At 46.6% G+C, this 14786-nt stretch overlaps 1 protein-coding gene across 1 annotated transcript; it reads left to right on the plus strand.

Annotated features, from left to right (window-relative positions):
* The first annotated feature begins 4720 nt into the window (after positions 1-4720).
* On the plus strand, positions 4721-9763 carry LOC146295437 (cbp/p300-interacting transactivator 3-like). The gene is made up of 2 exons (XM_084696326.1): positions 4721-4875; positions 6239-9763. Exon 2 carries the CDS (start codon positions 6254-6256, stop codon positions 6986-6988), a length of 735 nt encoding a protein of 244 aa, XP_084552452.1. The 5' UTR covers positions 4721-4875; positions 6239-6253; the 3' UTR covers positions 6989-9763.
* The last annotated feature ends 5023 nt before the right edge of the window (positions 9764-14786 follow it).

Consider the following 14786-nt stretch of genomic DNA (forward strand, 5'->3'; position numbering starts at 1 on the left):
GTTGGGTGTACATGATTTTGTGTGTGTGTGTGTGCGTACGTGTATGCGTGAGCGAGTGTCAATGTGGTTCAGTGTCTAGAATGTTTTTTGCTTCCTGAGCGCAAAGATATAGATAGCAGTGCTGGAAGGGTATGTTCGGATCATTTTGGTATGTCTTGTCCTTGTCTCTGGCATTGAAACTATCTGCAGTTACATTAGATGTTGTTGTTGATTCCTGTTACAGAGGTATTGCCTCTCACCCTGAATGGCCTGCCCTGTCAATCCCCCCCCCCTCTATCATCAACCCCCCCCCCCCCCCCCCTCCAAGTGCTCCTGCTCTGTCTGACTGTGTGTGATCCTGGCCACATCAAACACTGTGTGTCCCGTGCCACCCTACCACCTCCTCCTATCTCCCTGTTCACTCTGTCAATCCCATCTGGAGGGAGGGAGGGAGGGAGGGAGGGAGGGAGGGAGGGAGGGAGGGAGGGAGGGAGGGAGGGAGGGAGGGAGGGAGGGAGGGAGGGAGGGAGGGAGGGAGGGAGGGAGGGAGGGAGGGAGAAAAATAATCAGACCTGACCGGCTGACTGACTAGCGCTGACTAGCCGGTTGTGAACATGGAGGAGCACGCTGCCACAGACCCGTACGTGCACGCACCTTGTTAACGGATGACGAGAAGGAGTCATTGTTTTTGCCTTTTTGTTTTTGGACATCATGTCTGCCACTGTTTATAGAACAGATGTTTCTATTCACGGTGGAAACCAAACGCTCGCAAGCACATTGTGCAATGTTCAGTCTCCAGATCAACACTTCAAACACACAGAGAAAGGTCCAGTCTCATTGTGTTAAGGATCCAGACTGGACTAGGTCAGACCATGACATGCCAGGTCAAGTCAGGCCAGACCAGACCTAACAGGACCAGACCAACCCAGCCCAGTCTAGACCAACCCAGCCCAGACCAGATCTGGCCAGACCTGACCAGACCAGACCTGACCAAACCCGGCAAGCTACAACTGCCCAATGCTGACTGGAGAGCTATCAGAACAAACAAATACAAGGGTGGAGCGACAACATTCCTCAAGCTCTAAGAATAGCATCCACCCAACACTGGGAGCACAACTTAATGGACAGGTTGTCAGGATTGGTGAGCAAAGGAAGGGGGTTACTGTTAGGATACCATGTCCACAACAAAACTCTTTAAAACAACATAACATGCTGAATCTGACGTCTCTCCAGCGCTTGTTGGAGGCTCTGATGGACTGTTCACACGCATTTACACCATTACTCACTAACAAGCAGAATTTAACAATGGAACAACACACAGCCAAGACAACCTAACCCAGGAGAAGCAGACCTTTCTCAGATAGGCTAATGTCAAGTCAAACTGGGGGGTTTTCCATCCTTCCAAACTGTTGAATCGGCGTGTTTCCGTGTTGGTAAGAGATGTGTGAGGATAGCAGGGCGAGGGCTAACAGGATCAGATCAGAGGGTGTCACACCGGCCACGCAGGTCAATGGGGGGACGGCTAATGACCACCAAATGGAGCCACTGGAGCACAACCCAGTCCTGACACTGGGAGGAGGAGGAACCCCTACCCCGACCCCCTCCCACACATACTCAGGACCCAAACACAAACAGCCATGCACGAGCATACACACCACACACACACACCACACACACACACACCACACACAAGACCCAAACACTAACAGCCATGCACGACCATACACACACACACACTACACACACACACACACAAGACCCAAACACAAACAGCCATGCACAACCATACACACGCACACACCACACACACTTATACACACCACATGAAACAACATATGCTCCTTCCCTTGTTACCTGGAGGGAACAGCAGGTGGAAGGCCCCTCCCTTCAGGTGGGGGCAGGGGGCGAGAGGGGGGGGCAGTGAAAGGTGAACCCACGTACTTATATTGTGTTCCAGACCCAGGCCGAAAACCATAGACTTATTGACAAGAGTGACTTCCGAGGAAAGTAAGCACAGACTTACTGTGTGTCTTCACCCCCACCCCCGCGCCCCTTCCCAACCGGTTCCAACCCAGCAGTTAGCACCTCTGCTCTGGACTCTAGTCTAGCTGTCGAGTGTGTGTGTGGGGGGGATGGTTGTCATGTGGAGCTGACAGGAGGAGGGAGGGGACGTGTCTCAACGTCTAAACAGCTGTGAAAATACTCATGTGATCTCCTTGTTCCTGTATAAAAGTCATAGAGAGAGAGAAGAGCATTCACTCTGCTAGGGATGTTTTTCTTCAATGGCCCCGTAACTAACAACTGATTTGTTCTGCCAATGCAAGAAGGATATAAACACAGTTTACTTCATGCCAGTGGCAATTTATTCCAATGACCTTTTTACCAATCTATTTCCCCGCTCTCTCTCAATCTCTCTGTCCCTTTCTCTCTCTGAATCTCTTCTCTCTATGCCTAAGTACCTCAGTAGTATTCGGAGAACTGTCTATTGTTATTACCTTGCGTGTGGTACTGTCGTTGTGCTGGCAATAATTGCCTTGGCAAAGCTGCATTAATCATGTTGTGACAATACATAAAGCCCTCATTGGAATATGAATACAAAGCGAGATAGCAAGTGTGAGCAAGGGACTGCGGGGGAGGACAGAGAAGGGGGAGGGAACAGGGAAGAGCATGTGTGGTAAGGGACTTTAAGGAAGGCCACAAGTAACACGAAACCTGCACATATATGGTGAGGGACAAGAAACTAGACAATGACTCGGCCACAGAGAGAGAGAGAGACAGAGAGAGAGAGAGAGGGAGAGAGAGAGAGAGAGAGAGAGAGAGAGAGAGAGAGAGAGAGAGAGAGAGAGAGAGAGAGAGCAGAAAGAGAAATGGAGAAAAAGACACAGGAAAAAAGAGAGAAGAGAGGGAAAGAGAAATAAGCAGAAAGGCAAGAGAGAATGAGCCTAATCTGTGTTTCCTGCAATTGCTCTCTTTGTTCAAACAGAGCCACATAAACAAATCCCCTCCTGTTATATTTACATAGATGATGGCTCAGAGGGAGTATAGGCAGGTGAGCATATTAAACACGTATTACGTTATTGTCATCTAATAAAGATGGCTCTCAATGTGTGAGACTGTATATACAAAGACATGCGTTTTTCTCTTTTTAGCACAAAGTCTCTGTAGACAAGAAAAGGCCAAATTGAACTGAGTCCTGTGAGGTTTGATGGTTCATTTCTAGAATGAACCCAGGTTCATGCATGTGCAAGCCCACACTTGACACCGTTCAACAGACCTCCAGAGACCTGGATGACTAACCCTTCTGTGAACCAGCCACGTAAAGATAGCTCACAGACATACCGGAGGTGACACATCTGACGTAATATTTGACAACAACAACAACAGGGTTTGTTGAAATACACAACTGTTAATGAAGCTGTATTTGATCTGCATCTGATGGGTTATTGGTGAGTTATTCCTATTTTATGGACAATATCAGATTATTGTTGATGTCACGGATCCTGCTGCAAGCTGTGTCTGGAGATAGACACACTGACATTTACATTATATTCATTTAGAAGATGCTTTTATCCAAAGCAACATACATAGACATTCGGACGTGGGCAGAAAAAAGTGGGACCTTCACGAGGAACAGCAGGGAGTTGACAGACAGATAAGTACACTGCACAGTGTCCCTCCCACCCCTGACTGAACAGAGCACAATGGCCGTGAGAGCAGGACATTAGAGAGAGGCTAGGAGTCGGCCTGATTCTGGGGCCCAGGAACAGGATGCATTCCTTTGTACAAAAGAGTTTGTGTGTGTGAAGAGGTCCCAAATCTCTCTAGTCACCACTGGCCTGGGGGACTGAGCCATGTCAAGATGCTGGTCATCCAACCAGCCAGCCCACCAGCCTGCTAGCCGGCCAGGCACTCAGCCAGCCAGCTAGCCAGTCAGCCAGCTAACAAGTCAGTCAGCCAGTTAGCCAACCAGCTAGTCTGTCAGTCAGCCAACCAGTCAGTCAGCCTGTCCACTAGCCTGCCAGTTAACCTGCCAGTGAGCCTGCGAGCCAGTCAGTGCATCCATAGTTGGCGGCCGTCAATGATTCAGCTCAGTACACTGCACAGTCGGGTGTCATAGTGACAGCACATGTTACTCTCCAACAGGTCTTCTCTTGGGGAGTTTTTGTTTACACAGGCAGAAGTAGCCTATCATCACCAGTCTGCTTGTCACTTAAGAACGGAAAACAATTCATTAGCATTACACTACTGAGCCCAAAAGTGTCTGTCTGCTGCCAGGATTGGTTAAGGGTATTTATCTATTAAAGTGCATAGCGACAAAACCTGCCTACCACGTGATCATTTAAATCAAATCAAATTTATTTGTAAAGCCCTTTTTACATGCAAGCATGTCACAGAGGGCTTTAAATGTAAATCTGATTCATTATAATGAAATAGTTTATAGTAAACTAAAGTATTGGCTAGTGACTAGTATTAGAACTAACTCCACCACACCCGATGTATTTCCCACCAAGCTACGAGTTTATGAGTAACCATTACTTCATAACCATGATTAAGATGTTCACAGAAGTGTGTACAATGCGTCAAGTCGGCTTGAGGCTGTGGAGGTGGAAGAGGAGGCCCGCTGAATTTTCTTTGCACAGTGATTGCAAAGGAGAACCAATCGCAACAAAGAATAGGCAGAGGACGCTAGCTCCACCTCTCTCCGTCTCCACTGGTTTGTAGCTAGATGTATATAATCGCTGAGTTGACCCAGAAAACAAACTCCGGTGACTACCGAGGCAGAGCTCGCACACATTTGCTGGAATACATGTATTTAGAGCGTCTCCGTTGGAACTCAACCAGAGATCCAATTGCTGAGGAGAAACTCACACAACTTCTGAATCAGCACAATTTCGGGTATGTGTTGCTGTCTTGGAAAGAGAGTATTGGCGATAATGTCCTGTCGCTCACAGCAGGTTGTTTATCGTTTTTATTTCTTCGCAATTTGTCAGTTCAGGCGCAGGCTAGACCTACGAACGAAACATTTTAACGCTGCACGTAGCCAGACCGAATGTACTTAAACCGGATTTGTCTTTTTACCATATAAAGTATTTTGCTCTCACTGAAATCTGGCTACTATGTAAATCCCTAGATTACGGGGCTACAATAGATATTTAGTTCTTGTGTAATAATTTTGCAACAAGGAAATCCAGACAAATGTTTACTGTTGTTTAGCGTTGGTCTAAATGTGTGTATGTGCCATTAAACAGAGGGAATTCTCGGAACACCAAACATTTGGATAGGGATCGAATGTTTATAATGGTTGGGTTTGTTAGAAGGAAATATGTCTCAGTGTAAGGGATAGTCACGAGGAGTATTTCTGTCTGCTTTATTGATAAAACACAAAGAGCCCCAGACTGAAACATCAGAGCCAGGGGCAATGCAGTTCATCTTTTGGGAAAAGATAAGAAAGAACCCGAAATTCTTTGTTTCATGTCAGACAGCTTGAATATTGTGGATTTATGTAAGACTTGAAGATTTAACATTGAAAGGGGAAAAGGGTGATAGTGAATCTGGAGGCAAATGCCCTAAAAATAAGAATGTCATTAATTTTTTACCTTGCGTAATTGCGCGTTATTTAAAAGTGGGATTTAATGTTTGCCATCTTGACTTGTAAAACGGAAAAGACAAACAGATGTATCTCGTGAATTAAGATATAGCAGTTTTGCAAAACCTGTATCCTTCCCTTTGTCATGTTATCAATCACAATTCACACGATTACATTACCCTTGTATTTACCATGTAGACTTCAGAATATAGGTGTAATGTGGTTAAGGGTGCTATCAGTCTGTTAGCGCCAGATGTCTTTTTTTAATACTGTTTGTTCTTTTTATAGCGATTGATATTCAAAAAGCGCTCCTATGCGTTCTTATTGGTGAAGCTATGGCTTCTTTTACACTGTGCAACATAAAGGCTGCGGACATGTATAATGCTTCACGTCGTCCTCTGGTCATGATGGTCAAAGTGCCTGAACGTCGGCCAAATTTCTGTAATGCTTAGATATTTGACGACGAAATAGGGTGTTTATGAATATCATTTTAATAGAGTTGCTGCTGGTGGATATCTAAAGACACTAAAGATTCATAGTTGTAAATCCGCCTTGTCACCACACTTATAAAAACTGTCCCCACAGGTTGACCTTGCACCGTTTTATTGACAAACTAACCGTGTCAATGACTAACGACTTGATTCACTAACCAACCTTGCATTTCCTCTGCAGGGTGACAAAACAACCATGGCCGAGCACATGATGATGCCCATGACCCACGGCTCAGCAGGCAGCAGTCTGCACGGCTTCAGGATGGGAATGAACGTCCCACAGCAGCAGCACGCAGTCCAGCCCGGCCTTCGCAGTCTGCCCAACGGCCAAGTGATGCACTACGGCCGGGCGCCGCAAAGCAACATGGAGGCGGCCATGAGGCAGCGGCCGGGCATGCTGGCCGGGATGAACGGCCAGGTGAACGGGTCTCCGATGGCTAACCACCACCATCAGATGATGTCTGGGGGGATGATGTACAGCCACCAGCAGCCCCCCCAGCCCCAGCAGCAGCAGCAGCAGCAGCAGCAGCACCACATGCACCCCCAGCAGCAGAACCAGCTCCCCCCCCAGCAGTACCTTCCTGGAGGTCTCACCTCCCAGCAGCTCATGGCCAGCATGCACCTGCAGAAACTCAACACCCAGTACCACGGACACCCGCTCGGGCCTGGCAACGGCCACCACCTGGCCAACGGGGCCCAGTACCGGGTGGGGCCGGCCCAGTTGGCGAGCATGCAGCACATGGGAGGGCCCTCGCTGGGCCTGAACGGCATGGACATGGACCTGATTGATGAGGAGGTGCTGACCTCACTGGTGCTGGAGCTGGGGCTGGACAGAGTGCAGGAACTCCCTGAGCTCTGCCTGGGACAAAACGAGTTTGACTTCATTTCAGACTTTGTGTGCAAACAGCAGCCGAGCACAGTGAGCTGTTGAGAGACGAGGCCGGGAGAGGAGTATCGGTTGGTTTGGGTCCGTCGGGGCACCCAAAGAAAGACTGGCAAACTCGGACTGACTAGCCACAGTGGCACAGCAAGAAAGAGACAATCTCTCTGCTCTATGTGGGTGTATCTGTGTCTGCATATGTGACCGTGTAAAGTAGCCTCACACGCTGGCCTACCTGTGTGTTAACGATTGAATTGTATTGGCCGATAAAGATGAGAGAAGCTTTCTTTGCATCCCACCTGTACGTGCGAGGTCAGTGGTCAGCCGGCCGGCGTGAGGCACTGTGGGTGCTTGGTTTGTCTGTGCCCACCTGTCCTCCTGGCATCTGGCTTGGCACCTGTGTGCACTGAGTGCCAAGGCTGGGCCATGATTGTAAACTAACAAACAGGATGGCTAAACGGCCATGTAGGACCACAGAAAGACACTCCTGCCATGCCTGGGACCACATTCTACAACATTGAGAAGTTTATTTATTTATCTCACCATATAGTAGTGGATATCTCACAAATTGAATTGATCAATTTGAATGAAAATGTATCTGTTAATGGAGGTTAAGGTACCAGAACAGGTGACTTAACACAAGGGATGCCTGAATGAAGTGGGCACGTTTTTATTGAAGGCTGGTTCTTCAGTACTGGTACCCATGGATTCCTCAATACCTTGAAATCTTTAACATTTCATTAGAGAGCCTCAGAGAAAATGGGGGTGATGGGGTAGGTCAAATTATCAGTTAAGAAATATGTGTTACACTGTTGATTTAGACTCATATGCCCTCAGATAAATAGATGTTTTCATCATTCAGTTAATTGAACCCTACTGTACATTTTTGCTTCAAGCCTCTGTTTCTAGCTACTGAATGAATTGTGATTGAATACCCAGTAATATAGTGTTGCACAAACATAGTAGCATGTCTGCTGCAAGGCTAGGTTGAACAAAGCATTCCTCTTTAGAATGTCATTCCCATGTTGGTTGTTCAAGCACTTCTGCAGCCAAATGTCTTGGATGCTTGTTGTGAATAGTGGAAGGTTCCATTAATACTAGATTAATTGTGAGGTCTTTTTTTTTTTTTTTTTTCTATTGGGGTGGTGGGGTCTGAAGGATATGCCAGAAACGACAAAACAGTGGCCTATTTAAATGTCTGTGACACAAAACCCCCAAGAAAATTAAAATAAATTTAAATGAGCTTGAGGAGAAGTGAATACGGGGCAGTCATAGACCTAACATTGGACTCTCAAGAGCATAAGTGTCAACACAGTCCGGGTAGCAGTATAATGTCAGTTTTGGCTGTGTTTGCAGGCTGAATGTTTGTGTACAGTTCAAGCCAGGCATTTAAGTCGGCTAGCTACATTCTCTGACTCTAACATTAACCAATGTGCTGACTCTCAGCTTAAGCTGATTGGCCTCTGCAGATCTCTGCTGGTAGCGGCGTGTTCAATCATTCTTTAAGGCTGGCTCTCTCCACCTGTAGCACTGATTACAACACACAGCGTGGTCGGCAGCCATGCAAGGTGTTTTTCTTTGCCATAGATTAGCTTACTCTGCTGGTTTTCCACTGATTAGATTCAAATTACACTTTCACACACACTTGTCTTAATTGAGGTCAGCTTGCTCCCCTCCACCCCCCATGACTTCATAATTATAGAACGGACATGTTCTGTGGTGGGTGGGGGTGGAGGGTTCCTCCACACTGCGCGTAATTAGTTTTTTTTTTTTTGGGGCCAGAGTTTCTATTTTGCTGGCCGAGTAGAGTGTGACCACTTCTGTTCTGCTGCTGCTTGTCATTGCGGTCGTCCTGCTATTTCTGGATCTGTCAGACGGATCAGGCTGTGGGAGGTTAGTTTGCTGGTACATCCTGTTCATCTGCTCCACTGCGACACTTCCTTCCTCAAAGACCTGCCCGCTACAAGATAAATTACCATTTCCAAAATACTGTCAAATACTTGGTGTGAACTTGATTTATCACACCCAGCATAATAGATCAGTTATATGTGTGCCAATTGTGAGACAACTTTAAAATACTAATTAATTCATCCACATAGTTGACCTGGGTCAGAAACTGCTATTACTGAGATATTCTCACCACCAATAGGCTTTTGTGGGAATGGTAGAGAGAACGCCAGCATCACAGGCCTCCTCCCTCGGCTGTTACTCCTGACGCCTGTCTAAAGTTTATCACGCTCCAAACTTCACAAAAGTCGTACATTGAGGTGTTGAGAACGGACTCAGGCCTCAAGTGAGATAGTGGCTTCCAGCTCTCAGAAACCACAGCCTTCTTGTGTATTGTATCTGTACTGTACTGTAGAATAGAGGTAAAGTTGACCTAGATGCATATAAGGTACTTTGCAGAAGAAAAAAAAAGAAATAAAACATTGTCGGATGTAAATGTTCTATATGGCTGATGTTGATGTGTTGACAAGAGATTATATCATACATTTTTACAAGTGAGTGTGTAGATATGAATATATAGTACCAGGGGTTGGGGTGCTTGGGCGACCTGAAGCTTTAAAACCAAGTAGACTGCATGGGGAAGCCTCCACTGGCCAGAGCCATAGAGAATGTACAGCTGCTGGCTGCTGGGATCCTGTCTTAAGATGGTAGATAAACGTGAGATTGTACTTCTTGTTCCAAAATTACACAACTTCATTTGGGTTATCCCATTTTCCTGCCCTCCCCCACCTCCCCTCCAAAAAGCTTTTGTAATGTTATTGATTCTATTTTAAGAAAATGTATTTATTTTCAACGACAATAAAATATTTATTTAAAGAATTGGTTCAGAGTACTGAGTGTGTTTGAACAGACTGTGTTTGTTGGATTAGTTATTTGTTTAGATTGTCTGGTGTGTTGGAAAGACAAACAGCTACATAGACAAACATAATCAAACAATGAGCAGTGGTGTAATCTAATTCAGGTATAGGCCTCACCATATATACCATTGTGTAACTGTTGTCCTAACCTAAAGACTAACTCTAACCAAGTACCCTGGGGTTCTTCCCTAAACCCTGTCTTACATCTTAACAACGTCCAGGGATTCTACTTTGCCTAAGCCCTGTTTACTCTGTCCAGGAGGTTACTGGCATCACAGTCAGTTGGTCTGTCCCTGCCACATTTAAACAGACAGTCTGTTTGTTACATCTCCTAGGCAGGTGCACACACACCAAACCACACACACCACACACACCACACACACCCACCCACAGACAATCAGGCCTGGTTAGCTCACTAGAGGAGGGCCAGGGCATCTATGGCTGCCACGTCACCTCTGCCCTGACACATGCGGACGTCACTTAACTGCTGATATCATAGGAGGGCTTAGCAGCTATCTTTAGCAGCTATCTTTAGCAGCTATCTTTATGGGCTTCATGACACTGCAATAATAATCAGGTTGTCCAGGTAGAGATGCTAGGGTTTGTGTGTCTTGTCCAGCACGAGTCGCTTCGGTCAAAGTGTGTGTGTGTGTTTGTGGGCCACCAATTCTCCTTGGGATGTGTTCTTGTGCTTGAGCAATACTTGTTTATGAAAGACATTAAAGTGTGCTATTAAAGACAGTGTTTATGTAAAGAGACTTGCAATCAAAGAAGCTGCAACACCCAAACAAACTGCAAGTTCTGGCTTGTGCAGGGTTGCCTCATGGGACTGTTCCTGGGAGAGTAGGCAACGATTGAAAGATATTCGCAAACAACGCCAGCAGGCCAGGTGTCATGGTGATAATCCTCTGGCTGGACTTGGGCAGACTGTATGCTAATCTCATCCTAACTCCTCACCTGGACCCATTAGCCCATTGAATAGCTAAACTTGTGAAGTTAATCTAAACTATATCTAAACATCTAAACATAGAACTATATTCCCTTTAAGGATACTCCTGCTTAGTAAACCTTATAACCAGACATAACATTCTTTAGACAAGATAGAATGTATCTACAAGATAGAATCATTTTAAAGGCCATAGCTTTGCATGTAGGTGTAGTGAGTTCCATGAGAGCGACAAACTATATACGGTAGCAATGTTTTGTCGTGTACCTCAGAGTTTGTGGTGAACACTCCCTCAAATCAAATGTGTTTCGCACAAGCACAAATACTCCAGAGTACATCATGAGCATACAATGCTGAGGCGAGGCCAATGGACCTGTCTTCAGATCCACACCCTTTCCAAGCACCTGTGGAATCAGCGACATGACTTTACAACCAGCACTTGTTGACAGCTTTAAAGCGCCTCAGTAACCCTAGCCATCCCATGGAACCCTGAGGGTGCGGTGACGTCTGCGAAGGTAGGCCGCACTGTGTCTGTTTTCCTCTGAAAGAAACCTCTCCCTGTCTGAGAAACACCCCCTGTCGTTTGGCTCCCTCCCCAAACTCTCCCTTTTTTCTCTGATGCCTCTGTGACTTACCACACCTGTCTGCTCAGCTGCCTGACTCTTCGATGTTTCCTTGTTCTGACGCTGCACCAGGAACTCTGATTCCAAGGAAGCCCAACGCTGTGGACGACAAAAGCATTTCCACCACAAAACATGTGTTTCTGCACGTCAGGGATTCCATGTAGTTCCTTGTTGGAATAAAAGAGATCAACTAGATATGGGGTCTTCTTTGCACTTTGAGCTTCTTTGCACTTTGAGCTGCAATTCTTGTATGAAAAGTGCTATATAAATAAAGTCTTACTTACTTACTTATTTGGGGGCTGAGGGAAAGACGGTTGTAGGTGACAATCATCTCAACTAATGGCCTAGGTCGAGATGACGGATTACGCCACCGGCGTTATCTTCAACTCTAATATGGTTTAAGGTTATCTGCAGACTAGCGACATGCTAACCCATCGATAACATTCAGTAGTGACAGTGGCCGGGGTCAGAGCTGCAGTCTATCCTCATGATGTAAATGAGGAGCAAAGCTAAGCCTGAGGGTCTCCAGTAATCATATTTGACCAGCTTATTAACCTATGCTAATACCAACAACATTTTAGCCCTGTATGCTATAAAGAAGAAGGGCTATTATGGTGATCCAGGTGCCCAGGGCAGTTTGGTTGGTGTTAATGAATGGATCTTACTAGGGCTATGCCTTTATATCTGCCTGAGGCCTTCAAAGCCCTGTTGTGAAGGTCATATTGCAGGTGGTGCGTTTCATATCAAAGCAGCAAATGTCCAAATGAGACCCTGACTGCCCGCGTCCCTGTGAAACATTAAGTAAACTCTCTTGCCAGAACCGAAAAAGTCCAAGGTTCCTTAACTCCTGCTCTCTTAGCTCTCCCTCTCTTTTCTTCTGTCTTTTCTCCTGCCAGGAGTCAGTACGGTTCACTACGCAGCAGAGTTTGGACTCAGGCCATCTCCTCATTTTCCACTATTTGCATGGCTGTCCAAACGTCACAGCTCCTTAACTCAAGTTCCAAAATGCGTCAGCAGGCAGTTCTTCATCCTCGTACCCACCTCTTCCTCCCCTCTTATCCCTCTCTCCCTACAACACCTCTGACTCCTACAGTACACTGTGTCCTCTCTGCCCAAGCCCCCCCCCCTCTTCCCTTCACCCCCCACTGCTAGTCTCTCCCACACATTCTGTTCCCTCTGTCTGTGTCTTTGTCTGTTTTGTCTCTGTCTGTCTATCTGTCTATCTGTCTATCTCTGTCTGTCTCACTAACTCTCCTCATCCCTTACTGAGGACCCTCTGATCCTCCAGTCAGGTCATTTACGGCCTTACGAGACAGTTCCCATCTGATTCCAAATCACTTGACCGACCTCAGTGAAACCTTAGTCCAAAACCCTCCTGATTTCAAAAGGAGAGAGGAACTTGTGGGAGGGCCGGCAGTTCTGATCCTGTGAAACCAAACCTAGTCTGTGTGGCAATATACAGTATTTCCTGTCATACACATGTTTTCTTTCCAATATCCTCGCCAAACCTGGGAAACAGAGTTTGTGGTGTGAAAACATCATCAGTCATAGGGGAATTATTCACAGTCTTTTGTCCGGGATGAGACAGCGATGCTATGTGTCACTTGGCTTGTCTGATGACAGATAGGCGGAGTCGCCAGAAGTGATGTATCGCCCTTGTTATATTTTTTTTCACAGCTCATTGGCCGAGCCGCTTGAAGGACAAGGCCAGACCTTTTCTAACAAATAGCTAACAAGAAGCAAAGTTAGTCGCAAATAAGAGTTTCCCCCTAAGAACCCTTCTCAGCAAGAATCTCAATACTGCCTCTTTCTCTTTCTCTCTCGTTCTCTCCCTCTCTCTCTTTGTCTTCTTGGCTTGAGTGGGGATCCAACACTTTAATCGGGTAGGCATGAAAGTGTTTTGTCAGGAAGAGTGAGAGAGGGGCAGAGGCGGAGGCTGGGGGGGGGGGCGGGTGAGGGAGAAGGGGCAGCTAAAGTGATGTGTTGCAGTCAATCTTTCCCCCTGGTGAGAGGGCCTCATTGTCTTACGAGTGCTGTTGTTGGAAAGCGGCTCTCCCTCCAGGACCAGCAACACGGCACACAGGACCCGAGGAGCCAAGTAGAGGCGCAGTGGAAAGAGCATCCCCGCGAGAACGCCAGTCTAAAAATACATTGTCTCTCTGGGCCTCTTCAAGGTCACCCCGTCATTAAGATTCTGATTGGAGGGCTGCAGTCACAACCATCTCTCTCTGCCGAGTGCCACTACTAAAGCTGACGAACAAGGGCAGCATCACACAGTCTATACCAACACATTTAACTGAATCATTTGGTGTGAATTCTCACAATTTTTGAGGGAAATCTGTGTCAGAATAACCATTTGTCAATACTTTGTGTTGGTCTTGGCAAGCATGGGGGTGGGTGAATTATTTTGAACTATTAAACTACGTCTCTAAAAACGTAAATATCTGTAACTATGGTTGAAAGGAACAAAATAATGGAAGGATGTTCTATAATGGGTTCAGTATAGAGACACTCCAGAGAATATGTTATGATTTAGCTGCCGATACCCCCCGCCCCCCCTCTCCTCCACACGCACGCACGCACACACACACACACACACATACTACACATTTCTAGGACTCCCATGAGACACAACCAACAGCTCTCACCCACACACCACATACCATCATACAGCAGAATGGACTGCAGGTAGTGCACACAGCCCTCACAGCTTCAGCATGAGTCACTCCCAGCCAATGGAAGAAGGGAATTTCTGAGCAGTCGTTCTATGGTGCAAGCGCGCATGCTGACTCAGGTATGTAAATCCACTCCTCTGGTGTGGGAGGATAACCTCACTGAGAAGCTTTTTATGTTTCACCATTTTTTGCGTGTCACTGTGTAGTTTAGTCTCTAGTGCAGACATGCGTGCAGAGTACACACACACACGCACACACACACACACACACCCACACACAAAGACACACGCCTTCATGTACACCAGCCATGTATGCCGAAAACAAATGTCATAGAACATAATTACTGTAGGTCAGGATGTGGACATAGTGTACACAAATAGTCAAACATGCACAAACACACACATTAAGGCACACCCAGCATGTACACCCAGCAAGTCCACACCACAGACCTTGCATGTGCACTGTGACACGTAGCACGGATGATTGACGCCTCTAAATATCAAAGATGACTTATCAAGGGCTGGGAGCACAACCTCTTTATGACGATGTGACAAGAAGAGAGAAAACAAAACACATGTGACACTCTCCTGGGTCTGGAGGACCGAGACTCGAGCAGAGTTTACACCCAGTGAGGAGCACGGACAGCCACCCACACGCAGCCTCTCTGAACGACACCCTCTCAGCTGCTGTGTGCATGCTGACGCTTGGATGCAGTCAACCCACACAAATAAACGAATGTGA

The sequence above is a fragment of the Hypomesus nipponensis genome, chromosome 4, assembly GCF_054491055.1.
Source record: "Hypomesus nipponensis isolate SF chromosome 4, ASM5449105v1, whole genome shotgun sequence".
In the NCBI taxonomy this organism is placed as follows: Eukaryota; Metazoa; Chordata; class Actinopteri; order Osmeriformes; family Osmeridae; genus Hypomesus; species Hypomesus nipponensis.

Coding starts and splice junctions, on each gene's coding strand:
- LOC146295437 (XM_084696326.1), top strand. CDS start 6,254: ATGGCCGAGCACATGATGATGCCCATGACCCACGGCTCAGCAGGCAGC.